Source organism: Pristiophorus japonicus, chromosome 11, assembly GCF_044704955.1.
Source record: "Pristiophorus japonicus isolate sPriJap1 chromosome 11, sPriJap1.hap1, whole genome shotgun sequence".
Lineage (NCBI taxonomy): Eukaryota > Metazoa > Chordata > Chondrichthyes > Pristiophoridae > Pristiophorus > Pristiophorus japonicus.
The window spans coordinates 128,624,033-128,638,279 of NC_091987.1; the positions used below are offsets into that span (position 1 = coordinate 128,624,033).

At 43.9% G+C, this 14,247-nt stretch overlaps 1 protein-coding gene across 3 annotated transcripts in view; it reads right to left on the reverse strand.

Moving 5' to 3' along the window:
* The window catches only part of fndc3a (fibronectin type III domain containing 3A), a 294,181-nt gene that overhangs the window by 98,386 nt on the left and 181,548 nt on the right, over positions 1-14,247 (reverse strand). For all 3 annotated transcript variants that reach the window (XM_070894043.1, XM_070894041.1, XM_070894044.1), the window contains one exon: positions 4,320-4,595. In XM_070894043.1, the coding sequence (XP_070750144.1) occupies positions 4,320-4,595 (276 nt within the window). The remainder of the gene's footprint in view (positions 1-4,319; positions 4,596-14,247) is intronic.

Below are 14,247 nucleotides of genomic sequence, written 5' to 3' on the forward strand. Positions count from 1 at the left end.
GGGTTGGTGCGGGGGGTGGGGGTTGGGGGGTTGGAGGGAGGGTGTTGTTAAATAGTTTATTAAAAATTATTTTTCTATCTTTGTTAATAAAAAAAATTTTTTCATTCAACAAATTTTGAATGAACAAATTGCATCTTCTCTCTTAGTTACATTCGTTATCAAATTTATAGTTGTTCATCCATATTTGTTTATTCTTTTATTATACCACTACTTTACTTAAACTTAAACTAAGCGTTAATTCCGATAATAGGCCAGTGCAGGCAAGACAACAAGGAAACCCCACGCAAATGAAACTTTTGATTAACCTTAATTGTAAATGAACATTTGAATATCCACAATGATAGTTCATGTAAAGTGTTCATTCATGAGCTGCTGACGCAACAGCTTAGCGGCCGTGTAACTGCCACTGGCTACTGGTCTTCGGGAGGGGTGTGGTGGTACCGGTGCTAGATCGCCAGGCTGATTGAGCTCCCCTATGTCCTCGCCTGCGTCTTCCTCCTCGCCGGCTGGCTCTTCCGTCTCCCTTCCTTCTGGAGGTGGGCCTGCAGCCCGATCTGGCATTACTTGTCCTTTCTTTATAGCTAGGTTATGCAGCATGCAACACACTACAATAAACTCTGCGACCTGGTCAGGGTGGTACTGTAGGCTACCTCCAGAATGATCCAGGCATCTGAAGCGCTGCTTTAGGACTCCAATTGTCTTTTCAACGATGTTGTGAGTTGCTATGTGACTTTCATTATACCGTTTCTGTGCTTCAGTGAAGGGATTACGCAGAGGGGTCATCAACCAACTGGCAAGGCCATACCCTTTATCACCCAGTATCCAACTGTGACCTTCTGGCTAATTGACAAACAGGTCAGGGATAGCACTTTCATGCAAGATATGCGCATCATGGATGCTGCCAGGAAATGTAGCATTCACTGTCAAAATTGTTTGATTGTGGTCGACAACAAGCTGCACATTTAGTGAGTGGAACCCCTTTCTGTTACAAAAGACCTCCGCTTTCTTTAAGGGTGCTTTCAGGGAAATGTGCATGCAGTCTATTGCTCCCCGCACCTTGGGGAAGTCTGCTATGCTCAAGAAACCCAAAGCCCTCTCGGTCTGTGCCTTCCTGGTCACTGGGAAGCTTATGAAATCCATCCTGCGAGCATAAAGGGCTTCAGTCACCTGTTGAATGCAGCAGTGTGTAGCGTGCTGAGAGATATGGCAGAAGCCTGAAAAGATCCCGATGCGTAGAAGGCTAGGGCAGCAGTAACCTTCACCTCAACAGACAGTGCAGTTCTGATGGTGTGGAAGACTGCAGATCACCCTTGACGAGTTGACATATCTCATCGATGACCTCCTTCCGGAATCGCAGCCTCCTAAGACAAGCATTTTCAGACAAGTTCAGGTTAAGATTGCTTTTCCAAGTACCTCCGTTGGCTATACGGTATCCCCCTCTGTCTTCATCTACTCATTTCTGTGCCACCTCTTCGATTGATCCTTTCAGTAACCAGTGTGTGAGCAGTTGCAATTAAAGGCAGGGAAAGCATAGGCCCCATATCACTATCAATAATTACGTTCACTACTTTTAATAATCTCGCTACTCTATTCTATAGTCTATACTATCTAATCACTGTACTCTGCACTCTCTATGCTGTATACCAGTCAGTTTGATAGGCCCCAACAATATTAGTAAATAACTTCACTATGTAAAAGCTATTTACAAAATAGTTTTAATATATAAAAGCTATTTACCAAAAATAACTTGATAATACCTATTTATATTCCCTGTCTCAATATTGAGTACAATTATCTTTAAATAACTCTCTAAATAACTCACAACTAATCCTCCACCCTTCCTCTGACATTCAAAATGGCGTCCGTAATGCCCATTTCCTTCTCTTGGGTCCAGTAAAAGCAACTATTTCTCAGCACTCTTTTGGGCCTTGCATTGGCCCAGCGAATTGCATGCTAGGTGCCGAAACTTGGGATGGGCCTTGTGTGGGCGATCATCTCGGCAATTAAAGTGGAAACTTAGGCACCTGTTTTTCCAATGATGTTTTGGGCCTAGTTTCCACTTTTTGCTCAAAATGGGCAATAGAGGTCCGTTTTGGGCAATAGATGGGCGATGTGAAGTGGAAAATCTAGCCCTAGCTTCTAATTCTCCGGAGTTCCTCGGGACGTCTTCAGCCTAGGCGTAGCGCAGCACAAGGGGTGGGGGGCGGAGCCAGGTCCCGACGCTGAAAACAGTGCCGGGACCTATGTACATGGGCGCTAGAGTGTGCGCGCATGTGCAGTAGCTCCTCGCAGCCTGACGCTCTGCAGACTGTGTGGGAGGGGCCCGAAGCACGCTCCCCCCCCACGTTCAGCCTCCGATCACACCCCTCCCTCCCGCTGCGTTCAGCCTCCTCCTCCTCCCCCGCATTCAACCTCCATTCATCCCTCCCCCCCGCATTCAGCCTCCACCTCCCCCACCCCACATTCAGCCTCCGTTCAGCCCCTCCTCCCCCCGCGTTCAGCCTCCGTTCACCCCCCCCCATGTTCAGCCTCCGTTCACCGTCCCCTCCCACCACCCCCTCCCCGCGTTCAGCCTCCCCCCCCTCCCCCCAGCGTTCAGCCTCCGTTCACCCCCCTCCCACCTCCAGCCTCCGTTTGACTGACAGAGACATGGACAGAAACAGAGAGAAGCTGACAGAAACACTTTCCCTTCACATAAAAGGTAGGACTTCTATTTTTTATTTGTTATTGATTGGTTGCTTATTACATTGGTCTTGGTGCTTTAGGTGCAGGGTTCCTTCTATTTTTTATTTGTTAATTAATTGCTTATTACTTTTTGTGCTTTGTTTAGTGCTTGGTGCTTTAAATGTACTGCTTTATTTAGTGCTTAGTGCTTTAAATGTACTTATGCTTCTTTAATGTTGTTGTGAAGGTGTTGAGTGCTTTGGAAAGTCCTCTAACTTCTCTTCCCCCCTCCCCCCACCCTGTTGATGTTGATGTGTCTGCCTCAGCCGGGAGCCTACACTTGTTTATTTATAAAAAGAGAAACAACTGTCCTCACTCAGCAGATATAAGGCAAAATGTCATCACAAGAGGTTTTAGGCCATTTTAAGTGATGTGTTTAATGCTTTAGTCCTTTGTGTTTAATGTTTCCCACCCCGTATCTCTGGCTGTGCCTGCACTGAGCTTAACTCTAGGTAAGGTTTTTCAGAACTTACAAAAGTGGACACTTACTCCATTCTAAGTTAGTTTGGAGTAAGTTTTCGCTGCCTAAACTTGCAAAACAGGCCTAAGTGGCAGGACACACCCACTGTTGAAAAATAAACTGAACTAAAACGAAACTAAACTAACTCATTAGAACTGGAGCAAACTAAATGCCAAGAATTGCAATTTCTAAGATACTCCGAACTAAACTAGTTGCTCCAAAAAAATTGGAGCAACTCCACCTGAAACTTGGGCCCTTAGACACAAGCAGAGTAGAAATTAAATTTGGCAATATTAGGAGATGTTCAACAAAATTTGATATAGCAGTTTTAATGCAGGAGAGTGACCCAAGGTGCTTTGTCGCAGGTGCTCGGGAATTCTGGAGGTGCAGCCTATTGTATTCATTCTAGCTCAGCTTAATATCCCAACAATATTCCTCTAGAGATGCTAGCAAAACATTTCCATTCACATTTTCATTACCAACATTATCCTTCTGTATACATTTTATTAATATTCTAAGAAAAATCTCAGGAGAATCACCTAATTATTGCTTGAAACTTGAAAAATTAGTTTCACTGTACATAGGAACAGAAGTTGGCCATTCAGCTCCTCAACATAAACACTTGGTCCCTTCATCCCCAGCGCTGATCCCATTGCACCCCACCAGTTACAGTTTGCCAACCTGAAAATGACCCATTTATCTCGACTTTGTTTTCTGTTAGTTAGCCAATCCTCTAGCCATGCTAATATATTACCCCCAACCCCGTGAGCTCTTATCTTGTGCACTAACCTTTTATGTGGCACCTTATCGAATGCTTTCTGGAAATCCAAATACACCACATCCACTGGTTCCCCTATATCCACCCTGTTCGTTACATCCTCAAAGAGCATCCAACAAATTTGCCAAACATTATTTCCCTTTCATAAAACCATGCTGACTCTCTGACTCTGCTTGATTGTATTATGCTTTTCCAAATGTCCCACTATTTGCTTCCCTAATAATGGACTCTAACATTTTACCAATAACAGATGTGTGGCTAACTGGTCTATAATTTCCTGCTTTCGGTCTCCTCCTTTCTTAAATTGCACCGTATGCAACTTGGAAAAGACTGCCATGAACATACATACATACGTACCAAACATTTCTGTATCTACTTCAGGTGTGCCTTGCATTTTTCCTTCTTGTTTATTCTTCACCAGTCCTGTGGATGGTCCGAGGGTACCTTGTTCATTTTGTTCACTGGTGGGAGACAGCGAATGGCACTTGTGGGGAGAGGATGGTGGGCTGCTGATCTTATCTTTCGATCCATTAGCTTGTCTGTCTTTCAGTTTCTTTTGCAAGCGGTCATACGCTTTGCTAGTCCTTTCATCTCTGTGGATAAAGCTGGCCCTCCCATGAGAGGGATGAGATTCTGTAATGCAATAATATAAATGTACATATAGATTAACTTTATTTTAAGAGAAAATTTCATACAAATACTTGGGGGAAGAATTTACACGAACTATTACGGATCTCCAGCGGCACTACTCAAAGTGATTCAGAGGATACATTGCTTAGTGCTACAACATATGATCAGGATTACTGATTTACAGTGATTGAATGAGCCAAATTATGTTTTTTTTCCCCCAGAGTAATAGTCATATTTTTGGGTTCGAATCCTATGATTCTCTATTTGTGTGGAAACTAAATCAGTGACTTTGAATACTATTAAATGTTATTTATCTCTATAGTTCATTTTATCTATTACTTTAAAAAAAAAACAGGATATAGAGAAAGATGACAGGAAGGTGTTCTAGGCTGCAGGTGGTTAGGATGTAGTTTATAAGTACAGAGTATAGCAATAATGGGGAGTTGGGAAGGCAATGTGGATTGGTAAATGTTGGGAGAGTGGCCCTGGGAATTGGAAGTGAGAATTAGAGGATGTGGGAACATGGGGAGAGGGATTCAAGATCTGGGACAACTGGAAGGTGTTTGTGATTCTTGGGAGCATTGGAAGAAAAAAATAAAGACTTGCATTTATATAGTGCCTTTCATGACCACCAGACGCTTCAAAGCACTTCACAGCCAATTAAGTACTTTTTGAGTGTAGTCACTGATGTAATCTGGGAAACGCGGCAGCCAATTTGCGCACAGCAAGCTCCCACAAACAGTATTGTGATAATGAACAGTGCCCATCCAATCATCTCTTAAAAGTGATGAGGGTTTCTGCATCCACCACTCTTCCAGGCAGTTGAGTTCCAGATCCCCACAACCCTCTGCGTAAAGAAGCCCCCCCTCAAATCCTTCCACCAACCACCTTAAAACTATGCCCCCTCATAATAGACCCCTCCACCAATGGGAATAGACCTTTATGATCCACTATGTTCAGGCCCCTCAATATTTTGTACATCTCAATGAGGTCTCCTCTGTTGCATTGAGAACAAACCCAGCCTATCCAATCTATACTCATAACTAAGATTCTCCATTCCAGGCAGCATCCCAGTAAATCTCCTCTGCACCCTCTCTAGTGCAATCACATCCTTCCTATAATGGCGACCAGAACTGCACGCAGTACTTCAGCTGTGGCCTAACCAAAGTATTATACAATTTAAGCATAACCTCCCAGCTCTTATATTCTATGCCTTGGTCAATAAAGGCAAGCATTCCGTATGCCTTCTTAACCACCTTATCGACCTGGCCTGCTACTTCCAGGGATGTGTGGACAAGCACTCCAAGGTCCCTTTGTTCATCTACACTATTAAGTGGCCTAACGCTTAATGTGTATACCCTTTCCTTATTAGCCCTTGCAAAGTGCATCACCTCACACTTCTCTGAATTAAATTCCATTTGCCACTACTTTGCCCACCTGACCAGTAGATTGATATCCTTCGGCAGCCCATGGCTTTCCTCTTCATTATTAACCACACAGCCAATTTTAGTGTTGTCTGCAAACTTCTTGATCATACTCCCTATATTCAAATCTAAATCTTTGATATATACCACAAAAAGCAAAGGACCCAGTACTGAGCCCTGCAGAACTGCACTGTAAACATCCTTCCAGTCACAAAAACATCCATCAATCATTACACTTTGCTTCCTACCTCCAAGCCAATTTTGGATCCAACTTGACACTTTGCCCTGTATTCCATGGGCTTTAACCTTCATGACCATGTGGGACCTTATCGGCCCTCTTGGTTACCTCCTCAAACAATTTCATCAGACACGATCTTCCCTTAACAAATCCATGCTGACTGTCCCTAATTAATCCTTGCCTGTCCAAATGCAGATTTATCCTGTCTTTCTGTGATGCAGCAGGGAGGGATTCAAATTCCTGGGGCATTGGAACCGGTTCTGGGGGAGGTGGGATCAGTACAAACCGGACGATCTGCACCTGGGCAGGACTGGAACCAATGTCCTCGGAGGAGTGTTTGCTAGTGCTGTTGGGGAGGAGTTAAACTAATATGGCAGGGGGATGGGAACCAATGCAGGGAGACAGAGGGAAACAAAATGGAGAATGAAGCAAAAGACAGAAAGGAGATGAGTAAAAGTGGAGGGCAGAGAAACCCAAGGCAAAAAACAAAAAGGGCCACTTTGCAGCAAAATTCTAAAGGGTCAAAGTGTGTTAAAAAGGCAAGCCTGAAGGCATTGTGCCTCAATGCGAGGACTATTCGGAATAAGGTGGACGAATTAACAGTGCAGATAGCAGTTAACGGATACGGTGTGGTTGGCATCACAGAGACATGGCTCCAGGGTGACCAAGGCTGGGAACTCAACATCCAAGGGTATTCAACATTTAGGAAGGATAGACAGAAAGGAAAAGGAGGCGGGGTGACGTTGTTGGTTAAAGAGGAAATTAATGCAATTGTAAGGAAAGACATTAGCTTGGATGATGTGGAATCGGTATGGGTGGAGCTACAGAATATCAAAGGGCAGAAAACGCTAGTGGGAGTTGTGTACAGACCTCCAAACAGTAGTAGTGATGTTGGGGAGGGCATTAAACAGGAAATTAGGGGTGCATGCAATAAAGGTGCAACAGTTATCATGGGTGACTATAATATGCATATAGATTGGGCTAACCAAACTGGAAACAATACGGTGGAGGAGGATTTCCTGGAGTGCATAAGGGATGGTTTTCTAGACCAATATGTCGAGGAACCAACTAGGGGGGGAGGCCATCTTAGACTGGGTGTTGTGTAATGAGAGAGGATTAATTAGCAATCTCGTTGTGTGAGGCCCCTTGGGGAAGAGTGACCATAATATGGTGGAATTCTACATTCGGATGGAGAATGAAACAGTTAAGTCAGAGACCATGGTCCAAAACTTAAAGAAGGGTAACTTTGAAGGTATGAGGTGTGAATTGGCGAGGATAGATTGGCGAATGATACTTAAGGGGTTGACAGTGGATGGGTAATGGCAGACATTTAGAGACCGCATGGATGAACTACAACAATTGTACATCCTGTCTGGCGTAAAAATAAAAAAGGGAAGGTGGCTCAACCGTGGCTATCAAGGGAAATCAGGGATCGTGTTAAAGCCAAGGAAGTGGCATACAAATTGGCCAGAAATAGCAGTGAACCCGGAGACTGGGAGAAATTTAGAATTCAGCAGAGGAGGAAAAAGGGTTTGATTAGGGCAGGGAAAATAGAGTACGAGAGGAAGCTTGCAGGGAACATTAAAATGGACTGCAAAAGCTTCTATAGATATGTAAAGAGAAAAAGGTTGGTCCCCTATAGTCAGAATCAGGGGAAGTCATAACTGGGAACAAAGAAATGGCAGACCAATTGAACAAGTACTTTGGTTCGGTATTCACTAAGGAGGACACAAACAACCTTCCGGATATAAAAGGGGTCAGAGGGTCAAGTAAGAAGGAGGAACTGAGGGAAACCCTTATTAGTCAGGAAATTGTGTTGGGGAAATTGATGGGATTGAAGGCCGATAAATCCCCAGGGCCTGATGGGCTGCATCCCAGAGTACTTAAGGAGGTGGCCTTGGAAATAGCGGATGCATTGACAGTCATTTTCCAACATTCCATAGACTCTGGATCAGTTCCTATGGAGTGGAGGGTAGCCAATGTAACCCCACTTTTTAAAAAAGGAGGGAGAGAAAACAGGGAATTATAGACCGGTCAGCCTGACATCGGTAGTGGGTAAAATGATGGAATCAATTATTAAGGATGTCATAGCAGCGCATTTGGAAAGAGGTGACATGATAGGTCCAAGTCAGCATGGATTTGTGAAAGGGAAGTCATGCTTGACAAATCTTCTGGAATTTTGTGAGGATGTTTCCAGTAGAGTGGACAAGGGAGAACCAGTTGATGTGGTGTATTTGGACTTTCAGAAGGCTTTCGACAAGGTCCCATACAAGAGATTAATGTGCAAAGTTAAAGCACATGGGATTGGGGGTAGTGTGCTGACATGGATTGAGAACTAGCTGGCAGACAGGAAGCAAAGAGTAGGAGTAAATGGGTACTTTTCAGAATGGCAGGCAATGACTAGTGGAGTACTGCAAGGTTCTGTGCTGGGGCCCCAGCTGTTTACATTGTACATTAATGATTTAGACGAGGGGATTAAATGTAGTACCTTCAAATTTGTGGATGACACTAAGTTGGGTGGCAGTGTGAGCTGCGAGGTGGATGCTATGAGGCTGCAGAGTGACTTGGATAGGTTAGGTGAGTGGGCAAATGCATGGCAGATGAAGTATAATGTGGATAAATGTGAGGTTATCCACTTTGGTGGTAAAAATAGAGAGACAGAGTATTATCTGGATGGTGACAGATTAGGAAAAGGGGAGGTGCAACGAGACCTGGGTGTCATGGTACATCAGTCATTGAAGGTTGGCATGCAGGTACAGCAGGCGGTTAAGAAAGCAAATGGCATGTTGGCCTTCATAGCAAGGGGATTTGAGTACAGGGGCAGGGAGATGTTGCTACAGTTGTACAGGGCCTTGGTGAGGCCACACCTGGATTATTGTGTACAGTTTTGGTCTCCTAACTTGAGGAAGGACATTCTTGCTATTGAGGGAGTGCAGCGAAGGTTCACCAGACTGATTCCCAGGGGCGGGACTGACATATCAAGAAAGACTGGATCAACTGGGCTTGTATTCACTGGAGTTCAGAAGAATGAGAGGGGATCTCATAGAAACGTTTAAAATTCTGACGGGTTTAGACAGGTTAGATGCAGGAAGAATGTTCCCAATGTTGGGGAAGTCCAGAACCAGGGGTCACAGTCCAAGGATAAGAGGTAAGCCATTTAGGACCGAGATGAGGAGAAACTTCTTCACCCAGAGAGTGGTGAACCTGTGGAATTCTCTACCACAACAAGTTGTTGAGGCCAATTCACTAAATATATTCAAAAAGGAGTTAGATGTAGTCCTTACTACTCGGGGGATCAAGGGGTATGGCGAGAAAGCAGGAATGGGGTACTGAAGTTGCATGTTCAGCCATGAACTCATTGAATGGCGGTGCAGGCTCGAAGGGCCGAATGGCCTACTCCTACACCTATTTTCTATGTTTCTCTGTTTCAGGATTTTTTCCAATAATTTTCCCACCACTGAAGTTAGGCTGATAGGGTTAGATCAGGAGTGGATCATAAGCACCGGCATGAATTGGTTGGGCCGAATGGCCTGTTTCTGTGCAGTATATCCTATGTAATGTTTCAGGGCACCAGGATTTGGGAGTGGGGGCGGTGGGGTGTGGAAGCACTGGGCTGAGAGTCCCAGGATGTGGAAGTACTGGGGTTGTTGGGTGTGGGAAGAGTACTGGGAAAGGAGTTAGGGGTGCCATTGACAAATTATCAGTGATAGTGGTTTCTCAAGGTAGACTGGCTGTGGGGAAAAAGGCTTGGTGTCAGGGGTGGGGGAGGAGAAAAAGCAGGAATGGCGAGAGCTGGCAGGAGGGGAAAGGTGTGGATGCTCAGGCAGGAGAAAGTCCTGTTGCAGTCGGTGCATTTTTAAACAATTCATTGACGGGATGTGGGTGTCGCCAGCAAGGCCAGCATTTAGTGCTCATTTCCAATTGCCCTCAAGAAGGTGGTGGCTTGCTAGACCATTTCAGAGGGCAGTTAAGAGTCAACCACATTGCTGTGGGTCTGGAGTTGATTATATAGGCCAGACCAGGTAAGGATGGCAGATTTCATTCCCTAAAGGCCATTAGTGAACCAGATGTGTTTTAACGACAATCCGGTAGTTTCATGGTCACTATTACTGATACTAGCTTTTTTAATCCAGATTTATTTATTAACTGAAATTAAATTCCCCAAGCTGCTGTGGTGGGATTTGAACTCAGTTTCCAGATCATTAGTCCAGGCCTCTGGATTACTAGTCCAATAGCCACTATGCTACTGTTCTCTTATGGGACAAGATATGAACAGTAGCATTCCAGATACAATTATAGGTTAGACATCTCCGAGCACAGGCCACAGACTGGAGAGTGGCTGGCACAACTAACTCACAGGACAGCCACAACCGTAAATTCCCCAGCTGCTGAGGTGGGATTTGAACTCATGTCTCTAGATCATTAGTCCAGGTCTTTGGGTTACTAGTCCAGTAACATAAGCACTATGCTATTGTAACCCATTTCTTGAGTTTTCTGACTGATCACTTGGGAAAGATTATTATGCAAAATACAGTATTCATTTTAAACAATACAGGTTTGCCCAGGTCACCAATGAGACCTTTTTGAATAATCTTCACCGTCCGCTTCAATGCGCCCACCACCCTTTCCCTTATCGTGACTCGACCCAGAGCCAGCCTTGAGAATGGCTGTCAGTGTTCAAGGGCTTCACAGAATCGGACAGCACAGCAGAAGGCTATTCGATCCATCATGTCTGTGCCAGCTCTTTAAAGATATATCCATTAGTCCCACTCCCCTGCTCTTTCCCCATAGCCCTGCAAATTTCTCCTTTCCAATTCTCTTTTAAAAGTTATTAAATTTGCTTCTACCGCCCTTTCAGGCAGTGCATTCCAGATCATAACAACTTGCTGTGTAAAAACATTTCTCCTCATCTCCCTTCATTTTTTTCCCCGCTTTTCTTAAATCTGTGCCTTTCTACATTACAACAGCGACTGCACTTCAAAAAGTACTTAATTGGCTGTAAAGCGCTTTGGTCGTGAAAGGCGCTATATATATGCAAGTCTTTCTTTCTTTCTGGTTATTGATTCTCCCGCCAGTGAAAACAGTTTCTCATTTAAAACCCCATATAATTTTGAACATGTCTACTAAACCTCCGCATAACCTGTGCGCTAAGGAGAACAATCACAGCTTCTTTAGTTTCTCTACATAACTGAAGTCCCTCAAGATACCATTCTGGCAAATCTCTGCACCCTCTCCAAGGCCTTGACATCTTTCCTAAAGTGTGGCACTACTCTAGCTGAGGCCTAACCAGTGATTTATAAAAGTTTACCATAACTTCCGTGCTTCTGTACTCTATGCCTCTATTTTTAAATAGCTTTATCAACTTGTCCGGCCACCTTCAAAGATTTCTGTATATAAACCCCCAGGTGTTTCTTTTCCTAAACCCCATTTAAAATAACCATTTTGTTTATATTACCTATCCTCGTGGTAGGATTTCTTAAATGGTTGACTAGGAAGATCTGTATTATTTAAAATAAATACTGCAGAATACTGAAAGAAATAGAAGGTTTGTCACTGCTGCGAAAACCCTTTTAACAAACCTTCCCTCTCCCCCACCAGACCAGACCTCCAGGTCAGGTGTCATGATTCTGATTGTGGCAAGGGGGTTGAAGGTGGTGGCAGCAAAGAAAGTGGGGAGAAATTGATAGGAATTTCTTCACAGGCTTGAGATGATAAATAGCAGATAATATTCGCACCAATAAGTGCCAGGCAATGATCATCTGCAACTTGAAAAAGCCTGCAACTTCCTTCTGACTTTCAACTGTGCACCCATTGCAGAGTCCTTGGGATCATCACTGGCCAAAAACTTAACTGGACCAACCATATAAACACAAGGCTGGATACTCTGATGAATGGCTAATTTTTGATCCCCCAAAGCCTCGTCACCATCTACCAAGCTCAAATCAGGCATGTGATGTAATACCCACCACTCACCTGAATGGGTGCAGCCACAACACTCAAGAAGTTTGACACCATCCAAGACAGAGCAGTTCACTTGATTAGCACTCCTACCACTGGACTCAAAATCCACCGCATGCAACTAGGGGCAGGCAACAAACATGGCCTTGCTAGCATTGACCACATCCCATGTAAAAATTAAAACATCCTGAATACTGAAATCAGTTTATCAGGATTGTTGTATTGGTAACTAACTCTGTCCATTGTTCCAAAGGGATTGGACATAGAGATATGGCAGAAATTATGAAACTTCACGAGATACAAGTGCAGTTGGAGAAAGGGTTGCATCACATAGGTAGTAGAGCCTCACAATTTCTTCCCCATTATGTTCATCCACTCTATCAATTTATCAGTTTCAAGTTATTTTGGATCAACAAGTCGAGGACCGGAGTGGTACTGTCATGCTGAAAAGTATCAAAAAACAGAAATAGGATCTTTAACTAGTCTGGCTTAATATAATTCCCTCTGAGAAGACGACTTCTGCAGAGCTAGAGTGGAAGATTATTACGAGTCTCTTGATTTCAAACATTTTAAAGCTCCTGAAGGTACGAAGTCTCATTGCTTTTTCCTGATTAACGGTAGGGTCTCAAGTATAAGTAAGTGGTGGAAGATCTTCCTTGAAAAGGAAAATAATTGCAGGGCTATGGAGAAAGAACAGGGGAGTGGGACTAATTGGATAACTCTTTCAAAGAGTTAGCACAGGCACGATGGGCTGAATGGTCTGGTTCCGTGCTGTACGACTATGATTCTAGGAAATGAGTGGAGTCAGAATGAAGTTATACATTAAAATTTAAAGTGAATAGGAATCGTCAATAGTTCACAGCAAAATAAAACAAATGGCTTCTGTAATGTATGCACCTGTGAGTATGCTCACATGTTTGTAGAGCTGTTGAGTTTGGAGTGGCTTAGCCAGTCATGTGATATCCACAAGACTCAATAAAACCCCAGCCAGTTGGGTTCAGGGGATCCATGATGAGGCATGTGGTTGTGAACCTGGTTGGTGAACTGATGATGTGTAGTGTGATTGTTAAACCTTTGCTAACAAACCAACCAGTTCTTACTAGCAATGTGTTGCTATGAATTCTTAAGCAAAGAACCCATGAAGCAAATACATTACAGCTTTCTTGTTCACTCTCTGACCGATCACTTTAGGCACCTGGTTCTACCTCTTGTAAGCATTGGCAACTCAAAGACTTCCTTTATAACAACATGCTTTGCAGGTTTCTTGTGTAGTTGTTCACGGTTTGCGGACTTCAAGTTGCCAACTCAAATCCAAATTATTTGTTTTAGATCTTAAATACCCATAGCCTATAAATAGTTTTGTAAACAATAAGGTTTCTCTAAGTATTACTCTATCCCTCTGCTGCCCAATGCCAATTCCCATTTAGTCAAAATTTTAATCTGTACAGTAAGCATGCTTCATTAATTCTATTTTTTAATTTTCTACAGCATGGCTTTCAAACTGGGGTCAATGGCTCCCTGGGGGCCCATAGAGACTTCCCAGGGGGCCCGCGAATTAAACCGCCTGCGTCACATGTTTCACTGATTTGAGAATATGAAAAAAACACAAATCGGCGCTGGAGAGCATGCCAGTGTGACGCTGCTGAATGGGGCAGTGAATGGTTACCATAGCGGCAGATGCAGTAGCAGTGCACTGCAGGAAGAGCAGGAGGAGGGAGAGAAAAAGACTGTGGGCCAGCAGCGGCCCCAATGCCAACGCAAGCAACAGGAGTCAGACACGGAAAAGCGCAGGGTCAACTATTTGGAAAGGAACTGATGGTCTGTAAAACAAAGATCCCGTCCCTACTGCCAGCCGGCTACAGCAGCACCGGGATATGGCAAAAACAAGCCCTATAAACTGGACATACATTACATTAGATTTGTCTGTTCACGGTCAATGGCTGGCGAAGGAGCAAATCTGAAAGAATAATCTGAGCAGCACTTGAGTATACTGAATAACCAATGCATTTGTAATTTTAGAAAGCCAGTGCTTTAT